The sequence below is a fragment of the Littorina saxatilis genome, linkage group LG10 (assembly GCF_037325665.1).
Source record: "Littorina saxatilis isolate snail1 linkage group LG10, US_GU_Lsax_2.0, whole genome shotgun sequence".
In the NCBI taxonomy this organism is placed as follows: Eukaryota; Metazoa; Mollusca; class Gastropoda; order Littorinimorpha; family Littorinidae; genus Littorina; species Littorina saxatilis.
Genome location: NC_090254.1, coordinates 21349006 through 21370056, shown reverse-complemented (window position 1 = coordinate 21370056; position 21051 = coordinate 21349006). Strand labels below are relative to the sequence as shown.

At 41.5% G+C, this 21051-nt stretch overlaps 3 protein-coding genes across 3 annotated transcripts; all 3 read right to left on the bottom strand.

The window, feature by feature from the left end:
• Positions 1-4111: 4111 nt before the first annotated feature.
• On the bottom strand, positions 4112-8186 carry LOC138979055 (uncharacterized). Its single transcript, XM_070351865.1, has 3 exons — positions 8091-8186; positions 6154-6241; positions 4112-4478 (listed from the first exon to the last, which is right to left on the bottom strand). Exons 1-3 carry the CDS (start codon positions 8184-8186, stop codon positions 4141-4143), a joined length of 522 nt encoding a protein of 173 aa, XP_070207966.1. The 3' UTR covers positions 4112-4140.
• A 97-nt stretch (positions 8187-8283) lies between these two features.
• Positions 8284-11695, bottom strand: LOC138979054 (cleavage and polyadenylation specificity factor subunit 6-like). The gene is made up of 5 exons (XM_070351864.1): positions 11225-11695; positions 10264-10410; positions 9505-9594; positions 8659-9087; positions 8284-8312 (listed from the first exon to the last, which is right to left on the bottom strand). Exons 1-5 carry the CDS (start codon positions 11568-11570, stop codon positions 8284-8286), a joined length of 1041 nt encoding a protein of 346 aa, XP_070207965.1. The 5' UTR covers positions 11571-11695.
• Positions 11696-14679: 2984 nt separating this feature from the next.
• LOC138978414 (spindle assembly abnormal protein 6 homolog) lies at positions 14680-20552 on the bottom strand. Its single transcript, XM_070351153.1, has 9 exons — positions 20393-20552; positions 19871-19951; positions 19329-19385; positions 18872-18998; positions 18536-18625; positions 17841-18028; positions 16328-16370; positions 15408-15555; positions 14680-15053 (listed from the first exon to the last, which is right to left on the bottom strand). The coding sequence occupies exons 2-9, from the start codon at positions 19935-19937 to the stop codon at positions 14781-14783; spliced, it is 993 nt and encodes a 330-aa protein (XP_070207254.1). The 5' UTR covers positions 19938-19951; positions 20393-20552; the 3' UTR covers positions 14680-14780.
• Positions 20553-21051: the final 499 nt, after the last annotated feature.

Here is a 21051-nt window from a genome sequence, read left to right as displayed (position 1 = left end):
GCCCCTATCTCTATAGCCCCTATTTCCAACAACACATTATTTTTGATGTAATTTTTTATTTGTGATCATTGTTGTCAGCTTGTGAATGTTGCTTGATGTGATCTTTGTTGTGAAGGCAAATGCTCATCGCCGTTTGAACACTGTATGGTGCTTGACGGACAGTTGAATCAAGTGGAAAACACAACTATGAATTCAGTGTGAGGGGAACATTCAATGAGTGAAAAAGATAATGACATACAGTGGTACCTGCAATGTGAGGCCCCTCTAATGAGAGAACACCTGCCATATGATATCACCTCTAATGAGAGAACACCTGCCATATGATATCACCTCTAATGAGAGAACACCTGCCATATGATATCACCTCTAATGAGAGAACACCTGCCATATGATATCACCTCTAATGAGAGAACACCTGCCATATGATACCACCTCTAATGAGAGAACACCTGCCATATGATATCACCTCTAATGAGAGAACACCTGCCATATGATATCACCTCTAATGAGAGAACACCTGCCATATGATATCACCTCTAATGAGAGAACACCTGCCATATGATATCACCTCTAATGAGAGAACACCTGCCATATGATATCACCTCTAATGAGAGAACACCTGCCATATGATATCACCTGGCGGGGATGTAGCTCAGTCGGTAGCGCGTTGGATTTGTATCCAGTTGGCCGCTGTCAGCGTGAGTTCGTCCCCACGTTTGGCGAGAGATTTATTTCTCAGAGTCAACTTTGTGTGCAGACTCTCCTCGGTGTCTGAACACCCCCGTGTGTACACGCAAGCACAAGACCAAGTGCGCACGAAAAAGATCCTGTAATCCATGTCAGAGTTCGGTGGGTTATAGAAACACGAAAATACCCAGCATGCTTCCTCCGAAAACGGCGTATGGCTGCCTAAATGGCGGGGTAAAAAACGGTCATACACGTAAAATTCCACTCGTGCAAAAAACACGAGTGTACGTGGGAGTTTCAGCCCACGAACGCAGAAGAAGAAGAAGAAGAAGATATCACCTGTCCGTTTGTCTATTATCTTTACCAAAGCCAACCTGGTATAACAGGTCGTCTGCTATATAGCGACATTTTTGGCTGGTCCCAAGGGTGTTCTTTCATTACAGGTACCACTGTACTTTGCAGGGAACATGAAGGAATCTAAAGATCAAAATATTGACACCGTGTGTCTCTTAGGTTGTTATCGTGTATGGGAGCTGTTAAGATGAGGATGCCTTCCATAGTCAATTTAATTGCAGAAGAAAAATATCTGTTAAGTGAGGCATTATGATTACATGAATGCTGCCTCTTGTCATCTTTACAATATGCTTGTGTCACAAACGGTTGATGACAGGAATGCGTTCAACATGTATATGCAATGAGATTTACAAATAAGCCTTCATTTCATTTTGCTGTAGCTAACCCCTTGACATTTCTGTTTAAATCATTTTGAATAGAATCTTTTGAGGATATAAAATATGAATTAAGTTTTCTCCCCCTCTCTCTCATTTCTTTTCTTTTTCTTTTCTTGGTTTTCACCTTCTCTTTTTCTTTTTTTTTGCCTCGGTATCAGTTCAGAGATTCTGTTCTATATAATAACTACCCTTCATGAAAAACTGAGGCAGATACGTTCGTCTGTAGATCTTTGTGATGAGAGACTCTTAATTGTAAAATCAATTATATACTACAATGGCCATCTATTCCCCTACCATATTCAGCAAACAGATTGATTTTGCATAAGGTAGGGTCGGCACAGTGGAACCTATAACACGGACACCCCCGAAAACCAATTTCACAAAAATATTGGGTTCCCGCGTTAAAATCGTCAAAAAATCAGAACAGCTTTAACGGAACACAAGTTTTACATGTCATTGGAAACCAAAAAGAAATTTGTATCCTAATTAGTCAGTTTTGTTCACTTTTCTTGTCCATCAATGACGTTACGACAAATGGCAACATCACAAAGATCTGCATTCAAAGGCATCTGCCTTAGTTTCTTATGACTGGTAGTATAGGGAGACTCTTGTGGTCAGAAGTTTGAACCAAGTAAACCAATGACGCTAAGATTAGGTCTAGTCAAAGCTCACACTTTCCCTGTGGTTCGTTTTGTTTCTGCTCACACTAATATCTGTGTACGTATTGTTCACATTAGTTACAGCCGAGGTGTTGCAGCATCCAAAGAAAAAAACTCTTCCTTCCTCCCTCTACCCTCCTCCCTCTGTCCTTCACTTCCCTCCAGTTACTAAAACATCCGCTCACAGTAGTTGTGAGAGGAGGGGACTGAAATTCATTGTGGGTTAGTGGCAAGTCAAAGGTATCTTCCTTCCCATGTAAATGATGGTAGGAACCACCGCAGATCTGTCTAATCTTTTGCATGAGATAAACAACGTACTTCCCCTTGGACATGTACAGAAAATTATCAGCCTGCATGGCTGCTTCCAGTGCAGTGTGGCATTTTACTGAATCAATTTTGGAGATTGACATCTGTGACAGTGTCACTTATAAGATTAGATGTAATTCAACAAAAAATATTCTCATTCTGCTCGGAAAGCAGCTAGTATGTGGGTTCCTGGTATGTCACAAATGGAACGTACGAGTCCTTAGCTCATGTAAAAGACGAGGCAGAAAGATCTCTACTGACTGTTCTACACAGGAAGGAAAGTATCTCTACTGACTGTTCTACACAGGAAGGAAAGTATCTTTAAGCCTGTCTCTAATTGGGTGAAGTCGACTACGCAAAGCTGGCCGCTCGGAGCAGCTTTAGCACCGAGTTTTCTGTAAAAAGACTCGCGAAGTCTTCACGAAGTCGACTTGAAGCTCAATGAAGGACTGCCTGGAGGTGGATGTGATGAAGTGTACTTTCTTTGGTTGTCTGCATGCATTGACACTCCATGTGAATATGTGAAGAAATAACAACATGCTGACTTTTGTCATGATTTTGTTTGCTGGCAAACAACTTTTGTTAATTAACTTGCCAATAAAACTATTGCCGACATACATGGATGTGTGTTTTTGAATGCTTGAATGAGAGTTTTAGTGTGTTAAAATGTTTTAGTGAAATAACAAAGCTATGGTGTGTAGAACTCGCAACTGTTCAGGTAACTTTTTATAACATGAATAGGTTCAAAACATCTAATCTTCAAAGTAGAGAAATACATTAAGGTGTACCTTTCTTAAATCCCATGTAATTTATCAGGCACACCATCACAGATGTGTCTCAGTCATATTTTCACTTTGAAACAAACCAAATACCAACAGCCTGCCTGCTTCCTGTACAGAGTAGGAATTTTGTTATGAATGAATTTGGTTTATACAGGTGCAAGTTACACAATTAATTCAACAAAAAATTCCCCCTCCACATACAAAACAGATTTTTGGTGTGTGTTCAGTCAAAGGATGCTCATATCACATACAAGCTTTTGGACGGATCTGTGTCGTTATGTATGATCATTTATGTACCTTTAAATGTCTTCTCAGTAAAGAGTGCAAGAACATTATTCCACTGTGCCTATTCTGGACATTAATAGAACTGATTCACATTTGGACACTTCTTTTTTCTACCTTATGTCCACAATAGGAGAAACAGAAAAATGAGCATGACAAGTCAACTTCCAATATTACTACTGTATGTGTAATTCTGACAGTTATGTTGCAGAAACAATCTTACATGAACTGAAGAAAAGAAACAACAACCTGTTAAAAAAACAACTACCAAATTAATAATCGCAATGGTAAACTTCCAATGTGAAAGGGTGAGAAAAAAAAAATGTAGACAAATAATACAGCTAATGAAATCAAACTCGAAACAGATGTATCTTCTCAACCTTTCCCACAACCACCAAATGAGGAAAAAAATCCAGAATCTTTGGCATTTTCCCCGAACAGCGGTACGAGAACTTGAATAAACAAAAACATTTCCCAAAAAAAACCGAACAAATGAATGATCACAATGCTAAACTTTCAATGTGAAAGGGTGAGCTGAGAATTTTGTTTATAGAGAACAAAATACAGGTAATGAAATCAAACTGAAAAACAGAAGAAAAAAACTAACAAATTAATAATCACAAAGCTAAACTTTCAATGTGAAAGGGTGAAAGAAAAAAAAAAGAGAACAAAATACAGCTAAAGAAATCAAACTCAAAACAGACTAAAGATGGACCCAGATGTTCCTTCTCCACCTTCCTCACCACCACCAAACGAGAATGAAAATCCAGAATCTTTGGCGCTTTCCTTGGAACTACCACTACCGAAGCTGAAAGAAAATGGAGGCTCTGGTTCAGGCTCTTTGGTGGTGTCTCCAAACATGGACAAAAGACTGAGCCCACCAGTGGTTTCACCCGTGTCCATGGACTCAAAACTGAAGAAAGAACCTCCACGCTCCTCCCTGCCGGGTGAGGTGGCTTTGATGATGTGTGCTGGCGTGCTTGGTGATGCTGGTTTGTTGAAAAGTGGTGTCATCGGTTGTGTTGGTGTTACTGTGGGGGGAAACACGAAATCTGAAATGGTGGTATTTTGTTTTCTTCTGGCAGAAAGACATTAAAAGCTTGTGTATGATGGGAAGGTTGCCAGCCCTCTACTGACTTCGATCTGCTCCTGTGAAAGGCTAGCCACTTAATTATTAGAAACTAGGATTCATTCTGGTGTCATACCAGGGTCTTACTCTTATTGCTATGGATTGCACCAAACGCTGCAAGTGTGTACAATTTGAAAGCTCTAGCTTCAACAACAACAAGAAGGGCAAAGCCCATACGACTCACATGCTTGACCTTGACATGACCTTGACCTTCAGGGTCAAGGTCAAATAACTAAACCTAGCAATGACATCATACACTAAGAACTGCTTTACACATTTTTCCTACCAAAATACATGTGACAGGTCATCCAAGGTCATGCAACACAAAGCTGTTAATTCAAGACATAGGAAGTACAATGGTGCTTATTGGCTCTTTCTACCATGAGCTGAGATATGGTCACTTTTAGTGGTTCACTACCTTATTTTGGTCACATTTCATAAGGGTCAAAGTGACCTTGACCTTGATCATATGTGACCAAATGTGTCTCATGATGAAAGCATAACATGTGCCCCACATAATTTTTAAGTTTGAAACAGTTATCTTCCATAGTTCAGGGTCAAGGTCACTTCAAAATATGTATACAATCCAACTTTAAAGGACCCTTGCGACCTTGACCTTGAAGCAAGGTCAACCAAACTGGTGTCCAAAGATAGGGCTTACATTGCCCTGTATAGCATACATAGCTAAGGTTGCCATTCTCGATAACTTCAGAAAAAATGCGAAAATGTGAAAAATGGTCGTTTTTAAGACAACAATTACGGCCCCTGTGACCTTGAACTTGAAGTGAGGTCAAGTTGCCGCACATGGTTTTTGAGATCTTGTAACCATACACCATCAGGCCACATCAGGTGTTGATAGACTTAATAGTGTCCAAGAAATATCCAACGTTAAAGTTTTCCGGACGGACGGACGACTCGGGTGAGTACATAGACTCACTTTTGCTTCGCATGTGAGTCAAAAATCAGAAATAATAATTTAATTTTTACCCCAATATGACTCCTCTCTGACCTGGAAATTTGACGATGTTCAACCACATTCACCTGCGTCATATTTGGAGGTTATCTAACCCCAGAAATGTGTAAATGTTCAAGCTTTAAACATTCGAGAAAAAGTCAAAGTTTACTGGTACATGTACTTGTTTTCATCTGTGGCCAGCCAGTCGAACACTGCTCATTATCAACTCTTGATTGCTCAGATGAGTCAAAAAGTGCTGTCATGTTAAAACCAGCTTGTCTCCTATTACACGTGTCCAGTTTAAAAGACTTCTATGTCCACAAGCCCGTTTTGTTTTAATTGAACCTGTACTCAATAACAATAATTACTCAGACCACCACCACCATCTCTCTCTCTCTCTCTCTCTCTCTCTCTCTCTCTCTCTCTCTCTCTCTCTCTCTCTCTTACACCCCTTACCTGTTCGCAAACCTTCACCCATATTGTATGTTAAATGTATGTTTATTGTAAATATCGTATGTTAAATCTATGTTTATTGTAAATACGTGCCAATGTATATTTGTAAACTTATCTTTATATATATAAAGAAAAAAAAGAAAAAAAAGAAAGAAAAAATACAGCTTACCTGGTGGTGCCATAAAACCCATGTTGAAGACAGAACTGCTGGAAGGCCCAGCGCTCATGGTGGTCGTCTTCTCAGCTGTGGTATTATCCTGCACAACATTCAACCCGAGAAATATAGTTTTACACACAAAAAGATACAGTGGAATCCCCCTTTTTAAGACCTTGTTTTCTCAGAGGGACTCTCTGTTCATAACCTCTGTAAATTTACCACCATGATACAGTATCAATCAATCAATCAATATGAGGCTTATATCGCGCGTATTCCATGGGTACAGTTCTAAGCGCAGGGATTTATTTTTTTAATTTTGTTATTTTTTATTTTATGCAATTTATATCGCGCACATATTCAAGGCGCAGGGATTTATTTATGCCGTGTGAGATGGAATTTTTTTTACACAATACATCACGCATTCACATCGGCCAGCAGATTGCAGCCATTTCGGCGCATATCCTACTATTCACGGCCTATTATTCCAAGTCACATGGGTATTTTGGTGGACATTTTTATCTATGCCTATACAACTTTGCCAGGAAAGACCCTTTTGTCAATCGTGGGATCTTTAACGTGCACACCCCAATGTAGTGTACACGAAGGGACTTTGGTTTTTCGTCTCATCCGAAAGACTAGCAGTTGAACCCCCTTTTAAGACTCCCTCCCTTTTAACTCTTACCAGTTCGCTCCCTTACCCATCGTAAGCAAGCTTACGATGCCCCGCCCCTCCCCTGTAGTTTTCCACTGACTAATTATCGAAAAAAAAAAGTGTTATTTTACATTGGATGGGTCGGACAGTGGATAAACTCATGTTAGACACACTTTATGACAAAAACAAGCTGGGTTTTTGTTATAAGTTGAGTTATAGGAATGCATTATTAGGCAACAAACAAAAAAAAGTATATATGCCAATAAAATAGGGTCGGTAGGTCGGGACTTTTTTTGTTTTTTGTTTTTGTTTTTGTTTTCCCCCAAAAAACATATTTTTAAGTTATTTTGCCAAATAAAAAGACTTTTTTCTTTTTTTTTTAAATCCATATTTTTAATTTATTTTGCCCCCCCAAATTTATTTTAAATTTTTAAAAAAAATATTTCTCTCCCAAATACCAAAAAACAGTCTAGGGTCGCGGGAAAAAATAGGGTCGGTCGGGATACCGTAAACATTTTTTTTTTTGTGTGCCTTAGTTTGGGTGGGGGTATTCAGGTGACAATAACTTTTTTGTTTATCAGCAAAACTCAATAAAACTTTGCTATGTTATGTAAAATGAATGCCAAAACAGACTAGTGAGCAGCATATCTAAAATAAACTGAACACGTGTTCCAAAAAATGAACGTACAAATTTCAACAAAAATCATGTTGTCACCCGGTGACCCCCATACAAATTTTTACCTTTAAAGATACATGTAGCACAATTCTCTTTGCAAATATGAAAAGCTTATTCATTTTCCTTTCATTTGATATATAACTTTCTATATTTCATTTAGAATATGACCCCAGATAGCCACTCGGCAAGTAGGCACCAACAGCACTGTAAAATATGCCCTAAAACCCCCGAACTGGTAAGAGTTAAGACAGTTTTCTCAGACTTTTTGTTTATAACCTTTGTAAATTTACCCCCATTTCAAAACTCACCCAATTTTTAGACCTCAATTTTTCTCTTTTTGTGTGGAGGTCTTTTTTTGTGTAGGGAAACCACTGTAGTGAATCTGGATTTGCCAAAATTGAAGTTAGAGTCAAGAGGAAATACAGTCTCTCTCTCTCTCTCTCTCTCTCGCTCGCTCTCTCTCTCCCTCTCTCTCTCTCTTCCTCTCTCCCTCTCTCTCTCTCTCTTCCTCTCGCTCTCTCTCCCTCTCTCTCTCTCTCGCTCTCTCTCTCTCACTCTCTCTCTCTCTCTCTCTTCCCTCCCCCCCCCCCCCACCCACCCAACTCCTCCCCCACCACTTACACGTCCAGCGCAGAACTGAGGGTGTCTGAAAGGACCGGTGTGTTTATTGGGCTGCACAAAAGGATTGAAATCGTCCTCCTCCTGCTGGAGCTCCATGATCCTATCCACGTGTTTCTCCCTCTCTCTTTCTCTCTCTCTTTCTCCCTCTCTCTCTCTCTCCCTCTCTCTCTCTCTCTCTCCCCTCCCCCACCACTTACACGTCCAGTGCAGAACTGAGGGTGTCTGAAAGGACCGGTGTGTTTATTGGGCTGCACGAAAGGATTGAAATCGTCCTCCTCCTGCTGGAGCTCCATGATCCTATCCACGTGTTTCTCCCTCTCTCTTTCTCTCTCCCTCTCCCTCTCCCTCTCTCTCTCTCTCTCTCTCTCTCTTCCCCCACCACTTACACGTCCAGTGCAGAACTGAGGGTGTCTGAAAGGACCGGTGTGTTTATTGGGCTGCACGAAAGGATTGAAATCGTCCTCCTCCTGCTGGAGCTCCATGATCCTATCCACGTGTTTCTCCCTCTCTCTTTCTCTCTCTCTCTCTCTCCCTCTCTCTCCTCCCCCCCCCCCCCCCCCCCACCCACCCAACCACCCAACTCCTCCCCCACCACTTACACGTCCAGTGCAGAACTGAGGGTGTCTGAAAGGACCGGTGTGTTTATTGGGCTGCACGAAAGGATTGAAATCGTCCTCGTCCTGCTGGAGCTCCATGATCCTATCCACGTGTTTCTCCCTCTCTCTTTCTCTCTCTCTCTCTCTCCCTCTCTCTCTCTCTCTCTCCCCTCCCCCACCACTTACACGTCCAGTGCAGAACTGAGGGTGTCTGAAAGGACCGGTGTGTTTATTGGGCTGCACGAAAGGATTGAAATCGTCCTCCTCCTGCTGGAGCTCCATGATCCTATCCACGTGTTTCTGCATGTTGAAAGGGCTGTAAGGGTTGCTGCCTTGACCCTGAGACGAATACCCTTGGGACAGCGTGGAGATCTCATCTGAAGAGACGCTTTGCTGTGATCCTTGAGAGAAGCACAAAGATGTATGGTGTTGTTGTTGTTGTTGTTGTTGTTGTGAACGTTGTTGTTGTTTTTGTTGTGTTGTTTCTGTTTGGTTTTTGTTGTTGTTTTTTTGCTTTTGGAGAGGGGGGTGGGGGGTGCTAGAGGGGGTTGCTTCTGTATCTATACTGCTACAAAAAAGTGCTAAATTGAAATTTTTTAATACGAGGGACATATTTTCTTGTAACATTTCTGTTTTTCCCTTCACAATGTGGAGTCATGGTTGTTTATGACCATCACAGAAATGCACAAAGAATCACACTCAAGCATTGCATACTTTAATACCAATACTGTGACATGCACACCTTCCATTCCTTCTAAACACGCACACACACACACACACACACACACACACACACACACACACACACAGAGTACTACCTCTGAGTTCCATCTCACACTCCATTTCTTCATCTTGCAACGCAGCATTAACATCATCGGCGTCTTTGTTGACTGGCGAGTTAGATTTGCCTGAAAACCATCATACAACAGATGAGGCATGACACATTATTGCAGTACCCCGAACAACCCGCAGCAAATGCAGGCAAAAACTATGGCAATTCTTGAAAGCAAATCTCAATTTCCCCCTGGTTTAGCGGCAATACGACCCACATACACTGGTTATAAGGTGGTTTATAACAATTGTTTATATGTTCGGTGAGATATTATTGCCACAATTTCGTCCTTACCACTTTATTCCAGTCATCACTTATAGTTTGCTTACCCGCAGTGATGTGAGACAACTCTCGAGACCAAGAAAAGAGGTGACAGAAGTATTTTCTAATTATGTTGACGACAATGAGAAACAGAAGGCGTCCTTTCACGGTTGGGAGGTGTCCACTCATCGGAGGGACCCGTGTTAACAGGTACCACTGTACGTGTACCATGGAACACATGTCGTACTTATGACTTATAACAAATTAATTCATAAAGAAAATCCCATCAAAGCAATGAGGCTGTGGATTTTTGGTATGTGCTCAAGTAGAGGGATGGCGGTAAGATCCCATGTAAAAGCCTCATAGCCAAATCATTGACACGAGAAGCCGGGACTGTGTTTTTAAACTAAAATAGCAGGTGTGACAGATGTTACCTCGAACCTAGCGCATTTTAATTGAAAGCTAAAGCAAGCTCTTTCTTCACCTGTACCGGTCGTCATGGGAGCATCTCCTGCACTGGAAGCAGAGGCGATGGCTGGGACGGGTTGGGGTCGCCGTGCAGCACTGATCTTGCTGCAAGGTGGTGAGGGCTCTTTACCCGAGGGCTTCATCGGGCGAGGGAGCTGACTCACTGAAACACATTGTTTTCTCATTACTTTATGATCACCCTCCTGGAAAAATCCGGGCACTTCCTCCCAGTGGAAGCAAGTGTGTATATTTAGGTGTAACTAGCCACCTGCAATTCCGGGAGAATGATAAAGTTCTTGTACTTGCCACAGCGGCAACACTGGCTGGGACATATACGTCACATAGACATGACATAAAGTTGGCCCGTCTTCATCCCGGCCGGGATTTGAACCCGTGATCGAGAATAAAAAGTCCAGCGGGTGTTCCACTGCCCTTGGGACAATTAAGTGATTCAAGTGAAAGTATTGAATCAATACATTCAGTCATTGCTGAAATACAGCGCTTTTTATCATGGTACCCCTCAAAATTGACACGTACACAAAAACCTCGGTTTCTACTGCTCATGCGCTCCACACCTGACTCAGAAGAAATGACATAACACAGGAGATACGCAAGATAGCAAAACAAAGCAACCTGTTCTGGATAGATAATTAATTTGGCATTCTTCTCGTAAGTACATGTTGCCAAGTTGCGCCTATTCTGATTTTTTGTCGGTTTTTTAATTGGTACCTGACGTTTTTCTCAGGCCGTACCCTTACTTCGGCGACGGTCACGTGACTACTATTACAGAAATCTGTGATCAGAAAAGAGTGCCAAATAGCTAAGTGGAGGGCTTTATAAATGGCATAGACAGTGTGAATGAAATGACACGGGAATGAATGTTTTAGTCGGGGTACATAAATGGGTGCAATAATTTTGTTGCAGAGTTTATATAGTTACTAAGGCATGCAAACAACAAACTACAACTTTCTCTCAACCTGAAGCAGGCACTGCAATCACAGGGGGAGGTGGAGCGAGGAGCACAGGCCTGGGAACCGAACCCTGAACCCTTCCTCTGCCCGGCACAGCCGAAGACATTCTCGGCAGTGGGACCACAGGTGCCGACAGCACAGGGACAGATACTGCAACACCAGCCGCCTTTGCCACACCATTCTTTGCCACACTGGTTTTGGTGGTTTCGGGGGGACAATAAATTCTTGGAGAAGAAAGTAGAGGAGAGGGTGGTGGGGCGAGTAAGGGTGTCCTGGGCATGGGAATCTTTGGCACCACTGGTGCTGGTCGTTGCTGTGGTCTGTCTGTGGCTGGCTTGGTGCCTGCCAGCATGGACGCCACTGCGGACCGCACCGTGGGGATTTTGGATGACGCTAGTTTCGGCGCCACCGGGGGTCTACTGGGTACGGCGATGAAAGGAACTTGCACTGGTCGAGGTTTGAAACTGCCTTGTGAAGCAGAAGGATGACCTTAAACAGGAAAAATAGATTTACTGAAAAACAACATCAAAGCTGTGGAAAAATAAACAAACATCAAAGCTGTGGGGGAAAACCAACTCAAAGTCAGCAGCGACTTTCTACTGAGAATATAAAGTTAGAAAACAAGGTCTGACAAAGGGGAAAGTCTTAAAGACAGTGGAGGGGTAGGGTGGGGTATCTTGAGACTGACCGGGGTTCCACTGTGCCCATCAGGCCTCACTGAATATCAACACATCGGGTCTCAATCTCACCAGCAAACATTTCTTCTTCTTCTTCTTCAGCCTTCCAGAATTGTCTGGTGACGTGTGAGCTCGTTTGCCCATTTGGGTTCCCCACACTATACTCTGAGAGCATAGTCAGCTTCACTCCGCTTTCGTTGAGTAGGCATGCTGGGTATTTTCGTGTTTCCATAACCCACCGAACTCTGACATGGATTACAGGATCTTTTCCGTGCGCACTTGGTCTTGTGCTTGCGTGTACACACGAAGGGGGTTAAGTCACTAAGCAGGTCTGCACATAAGTTGACCTGGGAGATCGGAAAAATCTCCACTCTTAACCCACCAGGCGGCAGCGACCGGGATTCGAACTCACGACCTCCCGATTAGGAGGCCGACGTCTTACCAACACGCCACTGCGCTCGTCAGCAAACATTTCAACGTAAAGGAAGAATAATCAAAGGGTTGGGATGTGTACGTTTTTTTCCAAACAGTATAGACATTTCTCAACTTCAAGAACCCCCTCCCGAACCCCGGACTCCCTGAGTCTTTGTCACTTCTACCCCAGTCCACTCCCTGTAGTTTGTTTTTGTTTGTTTGTTCGTTCATGGGCTGAAACTCCCACGGCTTTTACGTGTATGACCGGCGTTTTTACCCCGCCATTTAGGCAGCCATACGCCGCTTTCGGGGGAAGCATGCTGGGTATTTTCGTGTTTCTATAACCCACCGAACTCTGACATGGATTACAGGATCTTTTTCGTGCGCACTTGGTCTTGTGCTTGCGTGTACACACGAGGGTGTTCGGACACCGAGGAGAGTCTGCACACAAAGTTGACTCTGAGAAATAAATCTCTCGCCGAACGTGGGGACGAACTCACGCTGACAGCGGCCAACTGGATACAAATCCAGCGCGCTACCGACTGAGCTACATCCCCGCCCACTCCCTGTAGTGAAACGGCATTTTTAAACAAGAAATACAAACAGGTTTTACTCATTCTTGGAACAGACACGACAGGAGGACGCATGGGCATCCTGGGCGTGGACGACAGCTGCGGTACTCTTCTCGTGGCTGGTATCGCTCCAAATAAGACTGGTGTGGATGTGTTGGGGGGTTCAAATCTATCAGCGTGGCCAATGTCCTGGATTGTGGTGTAAGGATACTGTTCCGTTGATTCCTTGGCGGCAGTGTTTGACTTGAAAGTAAGAAATGGTGTTATTTGGTGGTGGCTGAACTTTTTAGGGGGGATAAGTTTTACATTTCAATTTAATACAGGAAATACAAAAAGTGTGCCGGGTCCCTGTGTGTGTGTGTGTGTGTGTGTGTGTGTGTGTGTGTGTGTGAATAATGTGCAAAATCATGTGTGGATAGATTGGGATGATGAAGGGACAAATAGACGGATGGGCAAGTGGATTGAAAGATGAACAGATGGATTAATAAAGAACAAATGGATTTTATATTACAAGTAAAGTGTTATGGAAGTGACAACTCACGTTTGGAAATTGAAGTTCAGCTGGTTTTGGGGAGTCCACGGTGGCTTCATTGACAACGAATGTGTTATTTTGTGTCAGACGACTGGGTTCATTCTGTAGCTCTGAAGCACTCACTTCGCCGAGTGTATCTCTGAAACAAAACCAAAGGAAAGTACCTTGCACTCATACACACTTTAAATGTTGTTCAAAGCATATTTTTTAATAAAACTGTACATTAAATCACAACTGCTTATTTTTGATCCTGATAAATTTTGGATTTCTACGAACACGTCATGCAAACGCTCTGAAACTTAATGATCACGCTCAACTCTTCAGATAGACAAGAGAATTGTCTTTAAAATATCTCAAAACAAAAAAATCCGCTGCTTTTTATCAGGTCGGAGAACAACCTGAAGAGACTCGATGGCTTCGGCACATATAGTATATAGACTTTTCTTTTCTTTTCTGTTTTGGTGTGTGTGTGTGTGTGTGTGTGTGTGTATGTGTGTGTGTGTATGTGTGTGCTTGCGTGCGGGTGTGTATGTCTTTGCGTGCGTGTGTGCGTTTCTTTGGATGTGTGAATACGTGCGTATGTTCGTGTGCGTGTGTTCACATTTGGTATGCACGCGCGGATGCATCAATGTGTGTGCCAGCGTGTGTGCTTCTGTCAAACTATCATCATGGCCATTTCACAATCAAAAGCGTTATTCCCGCAGTGACTATAAAATATACCACTTAGTTTCTCACAAATAAATTACTGAATATATTTTGTGATCTCTCCCAACACGTCATGCTTTAACACACACAAAACAAAAACAAAGAAACACACACACAATTTTAAACCACATGACTTTCATGAAGAGCAGAATACGAAATCAGATTCTAAGCAACATTGAAAACAAATAAAAACACAAAAAAATAGCTGCGTTGAACTATTTTATTCATTCATAATGAATTATTAATCTGAAACATGATTTTAATGACAGTTCATTCACGCTGAGTATTGTTAAATACAGTGATTTCTATTTTAACAAAATCTTCATGCAATAAAAACATGAACAGTCTGCACACAAAAATTAACACTTAAAAGAAACCATGATTATAAATTATGATGGAACTGGAAGAAATATGTTATCGTGTACACTCAGTGTGAAATTTGCAGAAATCCTGCAACTTTCATTCCTACATTTAGTGATATACAAAGAAAAACCCTGGTCAAAACTTCTAATAAACATTCAGTAAATCTTAAAAATCTTCTTTCTTTTTATATAAAAAACAAAAAAAAACCAAAAAAAACAAAAACGCATGCCCTTTTATTTTAATATCTTATTCTATCGTCTCTTCCACACGGCCAGGACATGTCGAATTCTGCCAACACTTCAGTAGATGTGCAAGGGGCAAGTATAAGGTCTAAGCCTACAATTTTCAGCCGTAGACCGTTCAAAAATCCACTCTATCACGACACACAATAGCAGCAGAAACAATAGAGAAAAGGAATAATACTTTTGCGTCCCTGTAAGTGACGTTGCGATGAAGTCACCTCCGTCCCCAGCCCCTCTTTCTGTGAGAGTGGTGTCCTGTTCAGTCACATTTTCTTCGCTTGATGTTAGATCTGGTGATGTTTCCGTCTGTGTGTCATCTGTGTCCATATCCTGTGTACAGAGGAACAAAGCAATTAAAATACTCCAGTGTCAGTCAGTTATGGTACCATGTAATGTTTATCCTGCCAACATCCTATTATGTTCATTCAAGTATTTCACACAGCACTTCACTTATGCAGTGGAACCCCCCCCCCCCCCTTTTATTAAGACCCCCAAATTAAAGACTCCCTCCTTTTTAAGACCTTGTACATGTTTTCTGAGACTTTCTGTTTATAACTTTGTAACGTTGTAAAATTAACCCCATTTTAAGACTCCCTCTTTTTCAAGACCTACATTTCTCAGATTTGTGTTGGTCTTCAAACGGGGTTCCACTCCCACCACCCATAAATAATTGTCACCACTAACCTGGGACGTCTCAGGAAGGCCCGTGGTGTTTAAAGAAGAGTTGTTTTTGCCCCGAATCTCTTCCATTTTGGCCTGCAACGTTTCTTTCTCCACTACAGCATCCATGAATTCTTTCTTCTTCCTTCTGCTGCTCAACCACTTGTCTGCACTGATTTATTTATGTAAGGAGGTACTATAGGACGATTCGCTAACATCTTGGTGTTCACTCGCTAAGATAAGTTTACAGGAGATCTGAAGTGCATTAATTCCTTGTCTTTATCAGTAATTCTAAGACAGGTTATCAAAACATCAGAGATGGATCCTTGTGTAAAACTTTAATTGGTTTACAGTGCACATCAACTATGGCATATATCTGCAGGTAAATGCACCATGAAATGTATTGATTGTGAACTTGGTTAGGCCAACAAAAAAGGTCTGTTTACGGTATTAAACATAGGCCAAAAAAATAGGGTCGGTAGGTCGGGATTTTTTAATTTTTTTTTTCCTCCAAAAAACCATATTTTTACGTTATTTTTGCTTCCCCCCCCCCCCCCCCCCCTCCCAAATGCCAAAAAAAAGTCTAGGGTCGCGCGAAAAAAATAGGGTCGGTCGGGTTACCGTAAACAGACTATTTTTTTTGTTGCCTTATGGTGACATTTGTTTGTGATGAATATTGCTGAAATGTTAGGCCAGAACCTTAATTTCTTCGTGCCTGCATATCGCTGAGATTCGTGCTTAAAGGGTCTCTAGCGTTTTACTTGTTTTGAACCAAATATATATTACAGTTTTAGGCTTTAGAGCTGGTTTTGTTAAAATATACATCAATTAAATGGTTAAAAAGTACCGAGTTTACAAGTGCAAACATAATTTCATCCTCCAAAATGGTTTTTTCACTTCCTTTTCCCAGGAGTTTGCGACGATCTGAGGCAGCGAAAGGATACATTCTGATACAGAATCTTTGCCAGTCCCTAAAGTCCATTTCATCTGTAAAACAAACCAAAACGAATAGAAAGAAACAAATATGTGCTAAAATGGAAATAAAAACCACAGATTTAAGACCCAAATGTGAAACAAATGCAATACATGCGTCATTCGAGTTTGCATTCATATCTTGCCCTTCTTTTGTTTAACTGTGGAAGCCGGCTCCCGCCATTTTTCTTCTCCAGTCTCTCATGTTTTCATTCATTATCTGTGTCATTATCTGTAACACAGTATGTCGCCCTAGCAGATAGAAAACGGCTGCACGTCAGTATTGTGACCTTTTGAAAAAGATAGATAGATAGATAGATAGATAGATAGATAGATAGATAATTTATTGCCAAGTGTACAATACATGAATGAACATAAAAAATACACGAGGAAAGCAGCTTGCTGTGTGATAAAAACAAAAATAAATAGCATTCATACATCACTGGCGCATAGCATCATACATACATGGGTAAGACAATTTGGTATCACAGTAACTAATACATACACTATACAGACATGGTGAGAACTATGAAACTCTAAGAGCTATCGGAACCACAATAAAAGTACGCAGAATAAGATAGGCCGTGAAACATATTAAATAACATTTTTTCAAGTTAAAACATCAACTGATCAGATCTGTTCACATCGCCTGTACGAAAAAAGTATCGTATGCCTCGTCAATACCACTCAGCATAGTTGCAACCAACGCAGATGCATACCATCCTCGCACAGAGCAATTTCATGTTATTTATATGAAGTCTTATATCGCGCGCGTATCTCCAGACTCGGACTCAAGGCGCAGGGATCTATTTATGCCGTGTGAGATGGAATTTTTTTTACACAATACATCACGCATTCACATCGACCAGCAGATCGCAGCCATTTCGGCGCATATCCTACTTTTCACGGCCTATTATTCCAAGTCACACGGGTATTTTGGTGGACATTTTTTTTATCTATGCCTATACAATTTTGCCAAGAAAGACCCTTTTGTCAATCGTGGGATCTTTAACGTGCACACCCCAATGTAGTGTACACGAAGGGACCTCGGTTTTTCGTCTCATCCGAAAGACTAGCACTTGAACCCACCACCTAGGTTAGGAAAGGGGGGAGAAAATTGCTAACGCCCTGACCCAGGGTCGAACTCGCAACCTCTCGCTTCTGAGCGCAAGTGCGTTACCACTCGGCCACCCAGTCCACTCATGTGACTATCTCTGGTATCCTTGGCTAGACGGTTAAGGAGTTGCGTCCGTCGACGCATTCCAGTTTGTACATTTCATTCATCAGTTCAGCGATTGTATGAAAACTAAACATGTCCTATTTTGTTTGAAATCAGTGTAACTCGTGATACACTTCATCTACAGTCACATTTTGAATGGACTCAGTGATTAACTACACCATGCAACGACGGCGTTGCATTCAACTACTGAGCTGCATTCCACTTTGCTGAGTGGTGTATGTGGGGCCTTAATTTAACTCTGTTACCCCGAGTAGCCTGCATTTTGCGATTCAGTTCATTCTTCTGTCGCTGCCACTTGGTGTGTTCTGCTTCCGACTCGGCGAGCCTGGATTCTGACTCCAACAGAGTTTTGTACAGTGGTAGTGACTTGTATATGGCGTCGTAGTCTGTCCACGTCTTTTCGTACAGTTGTATGGTTTCTTCAAATTCACGCCTGTTTAGAGGAAAACAGTAGGCAGAGTAAAATGGTTTGTTAGTGATGAAGAAAAGTAAAATTTAACGACAGAATGCTGTCTTATCCATGTGCTTCAAAATGTGATGGGTGGTTACATGCCAGCACAGTTAAGTGATGAAAAAGAGAAAGAAATTGAACTGCTGGAAAGCAGTTAAAAGAGTTCAGTACACCTACAAAGATTATGAACTGTATAGGCGTTCTAAACGATTTTATAAATTTGTTCGCTCTCTCTCTCTCTCACAAACACACACACACACACACACACACACACGCACACACACACACACACACTCTCTCTCTCTCGCTTGCATACACACACACACACACACACACTCAAACACACTCTCTCTCACGTGCATACACACACACTCAAACGCACACACACGCACGCACGCACACACACCAGGTACCCCCCCCCCCTCTCTCTCTCTCTCTCTCTCGGCTCTTTTACACCCATTTACACCCTAGCTATCGGAATGTTCTTACCGCTGTTCGTCATTTTCAAACTGCAGCATTTCCAGCTGTTTTTGCAGTGCATCTCTGTGCGCTTGAAGCACCGTCTTTGTCTTCTTCAGGCTACGAAAGAAAACATTTAAAATAATACAATTAAATTCAACAATAACCTTGACCTCATACAAAATCAAACGTGATATATGTTCTACTTGCGTACAAACAGGCCTCTTAAGCCAATCCAACAATCTAATTGAACTGATATAAATACATGTACATCTCTTTAGTAATCCGCATAATAAGTTCATATCATCACTCCATTGATCAATACTCACTTTTAATTAGCAGAGTATTGTTATCAGTTTACGTTACCTCTCCAGAGTGTTCTTGTTGTGAACAAGTTGCCTGTGATTGTTCTTGGTATCAAGTTCCAAGTTCGTTAGACAAGTCTGTAACTCTGTGATTGCTTGCGTTTTCTCCTGCTCTTGTGCCTCGAGATCTGTGTTGAAAAAGAACGGTTATTTAAAGTCTTTCAAAAGGGCGGTGCAATCGAGCTGAATTCATAATATTCATAAATTATGGGATCTGTAATATGTAACTTATAGAGAGGCCTTCACACTTTCATAAACAAATATTCTTTGTACATGTTATCGTACGTACAAGTGACAGTGAGCGAGATAAGTAAATTTAGTTTGCAGTGAACATCAGCACATGTATATTCTGTGTATTTCATTTGCTCACGGATAGAGTATTATACGATTTCAAATTGTACATTTATCCATTCAGTTACTGAACTTACTATATGAGAAGTGCTTAGTGATGTACTTACACTGAATCCGCTGATTTTCTTTCTCGATCATTTTGACATACTGCTGATTTTCATACTCTGAAAAGAAAAGGAATAAGTGCCAGACGGCATCATGACCCCCACTTTCAATGCCACAGGCAACAACAATGATAGGGATATTACCACATGTTAATGCACGATTTAAACATAGAGATCGCCATCTTTCATTGACTGGAGTCACTGGCCGTCGGACTCACACACACACACATGCACACACACACACACACACACACACACACACACACACACACACACACACTGTGACTAGCACACACACTGTCAAACACACACACACACATACACTACACACACACACACATACATACAGCACACATACACACACAACGACATACCTACCACCCCCACCCCTCTCTCTCTCTCTCTCTGTCTGGAAATGGATCTCGTCATATTTTAGCATTTGTGGAACAGAAATTATATACATATATATATACAGTAAGCTTAATACGGTTTTGAGCAACAAAACTCTGGTTTCCATCAAGATATGAAAATCTCGGGCTACTCACCAAGTGAATGAATAAGGCTGTCGAGATCCGATCCCGTATTCAAAGCCATTTTCTCTTGTACCGCCATTTCTGATTCTGCAACTGTCATTGTATACATTTGTGTCAGATATAATATTCCTTCTCGAATCAGAACTTTTATTCGAAAGCTGCAGAAGGAAATGCGACAGTAATAGGCTATGTGTGCTGGGCCAATGGCTAAGATCTAGATCTGCAATTTAAATGCAGCCATTCTTCTCAACACGTTAGTTCATAACTTCATTTCAAGACAACTGCAAATTGCTTAAATCAGAATCGCTTGAGCCATTCTTTTTATTCAAGTGATTCTCCGCTGTCTGCAAAAAAAATCCTTCCAGTTTGAAACAAGAAACGTTCTGTCAAAATTGAGTGGGCTACTTGAGGTTATTCAACTTAGCCTTGTATTGCTTGTAACTGACTTACTACCTTCATCTGATAGTTGACCGTTAAGCATCTTGTATTCAATTCCGCTCATGACATTGTGCACACTGTGTTCTACAAACTTACCTGAAAAGAAATATCCTTTCAGCGAAGGTTTGTACAAAAAATGCTCTATGAAACCTCGCTGGATTTACTGTTGCATTGTCGTCTGCATCGTCTTGTGCATCAAGGGGAATAACTTTACCAACGAGGTGTCGCTTTGGTCTGCGATAGCTCAACTTCCCGCGAATAAATGAATGATCCACCACTGGTACCAGTGAATCGACTGCACTGATTGTATCTGTACAGAAAGACATCTAAGCTTATAGCGTTTGAACTTTCCTGCTGTTGAATTGGTTTAGGTTGAGTAAAAGGGGATGGTGATAAAAGGAAGAACCTAAAAGAATGTGTTTTGTTTACTGGTACATGTACCACTATAATAATGTTTCATTGAAACTTAAAATGTAATTGTGGAGTTTGAAGTTGAGTGTGGTAATGTGTTTCAACATTTCTTGCTTTTTTTATTTAATAAATAGGACAACAAATCATTTCTTGTAGAAGCAGGTATGCTGATTTTACAGAGAAAAAAAAACGGGCTCAACTCTCTCCATCTTACTTTCTTTCTTTATTTGGTGTTTAACGTCGTTTTCAACCACGAAGGTTATATCGGGACGGGGGAAGGGGGGAGATGGGATAGAGTCTCCATCTTACGCTCACGTGCATAAACACACAATTTTCCTTCTCCA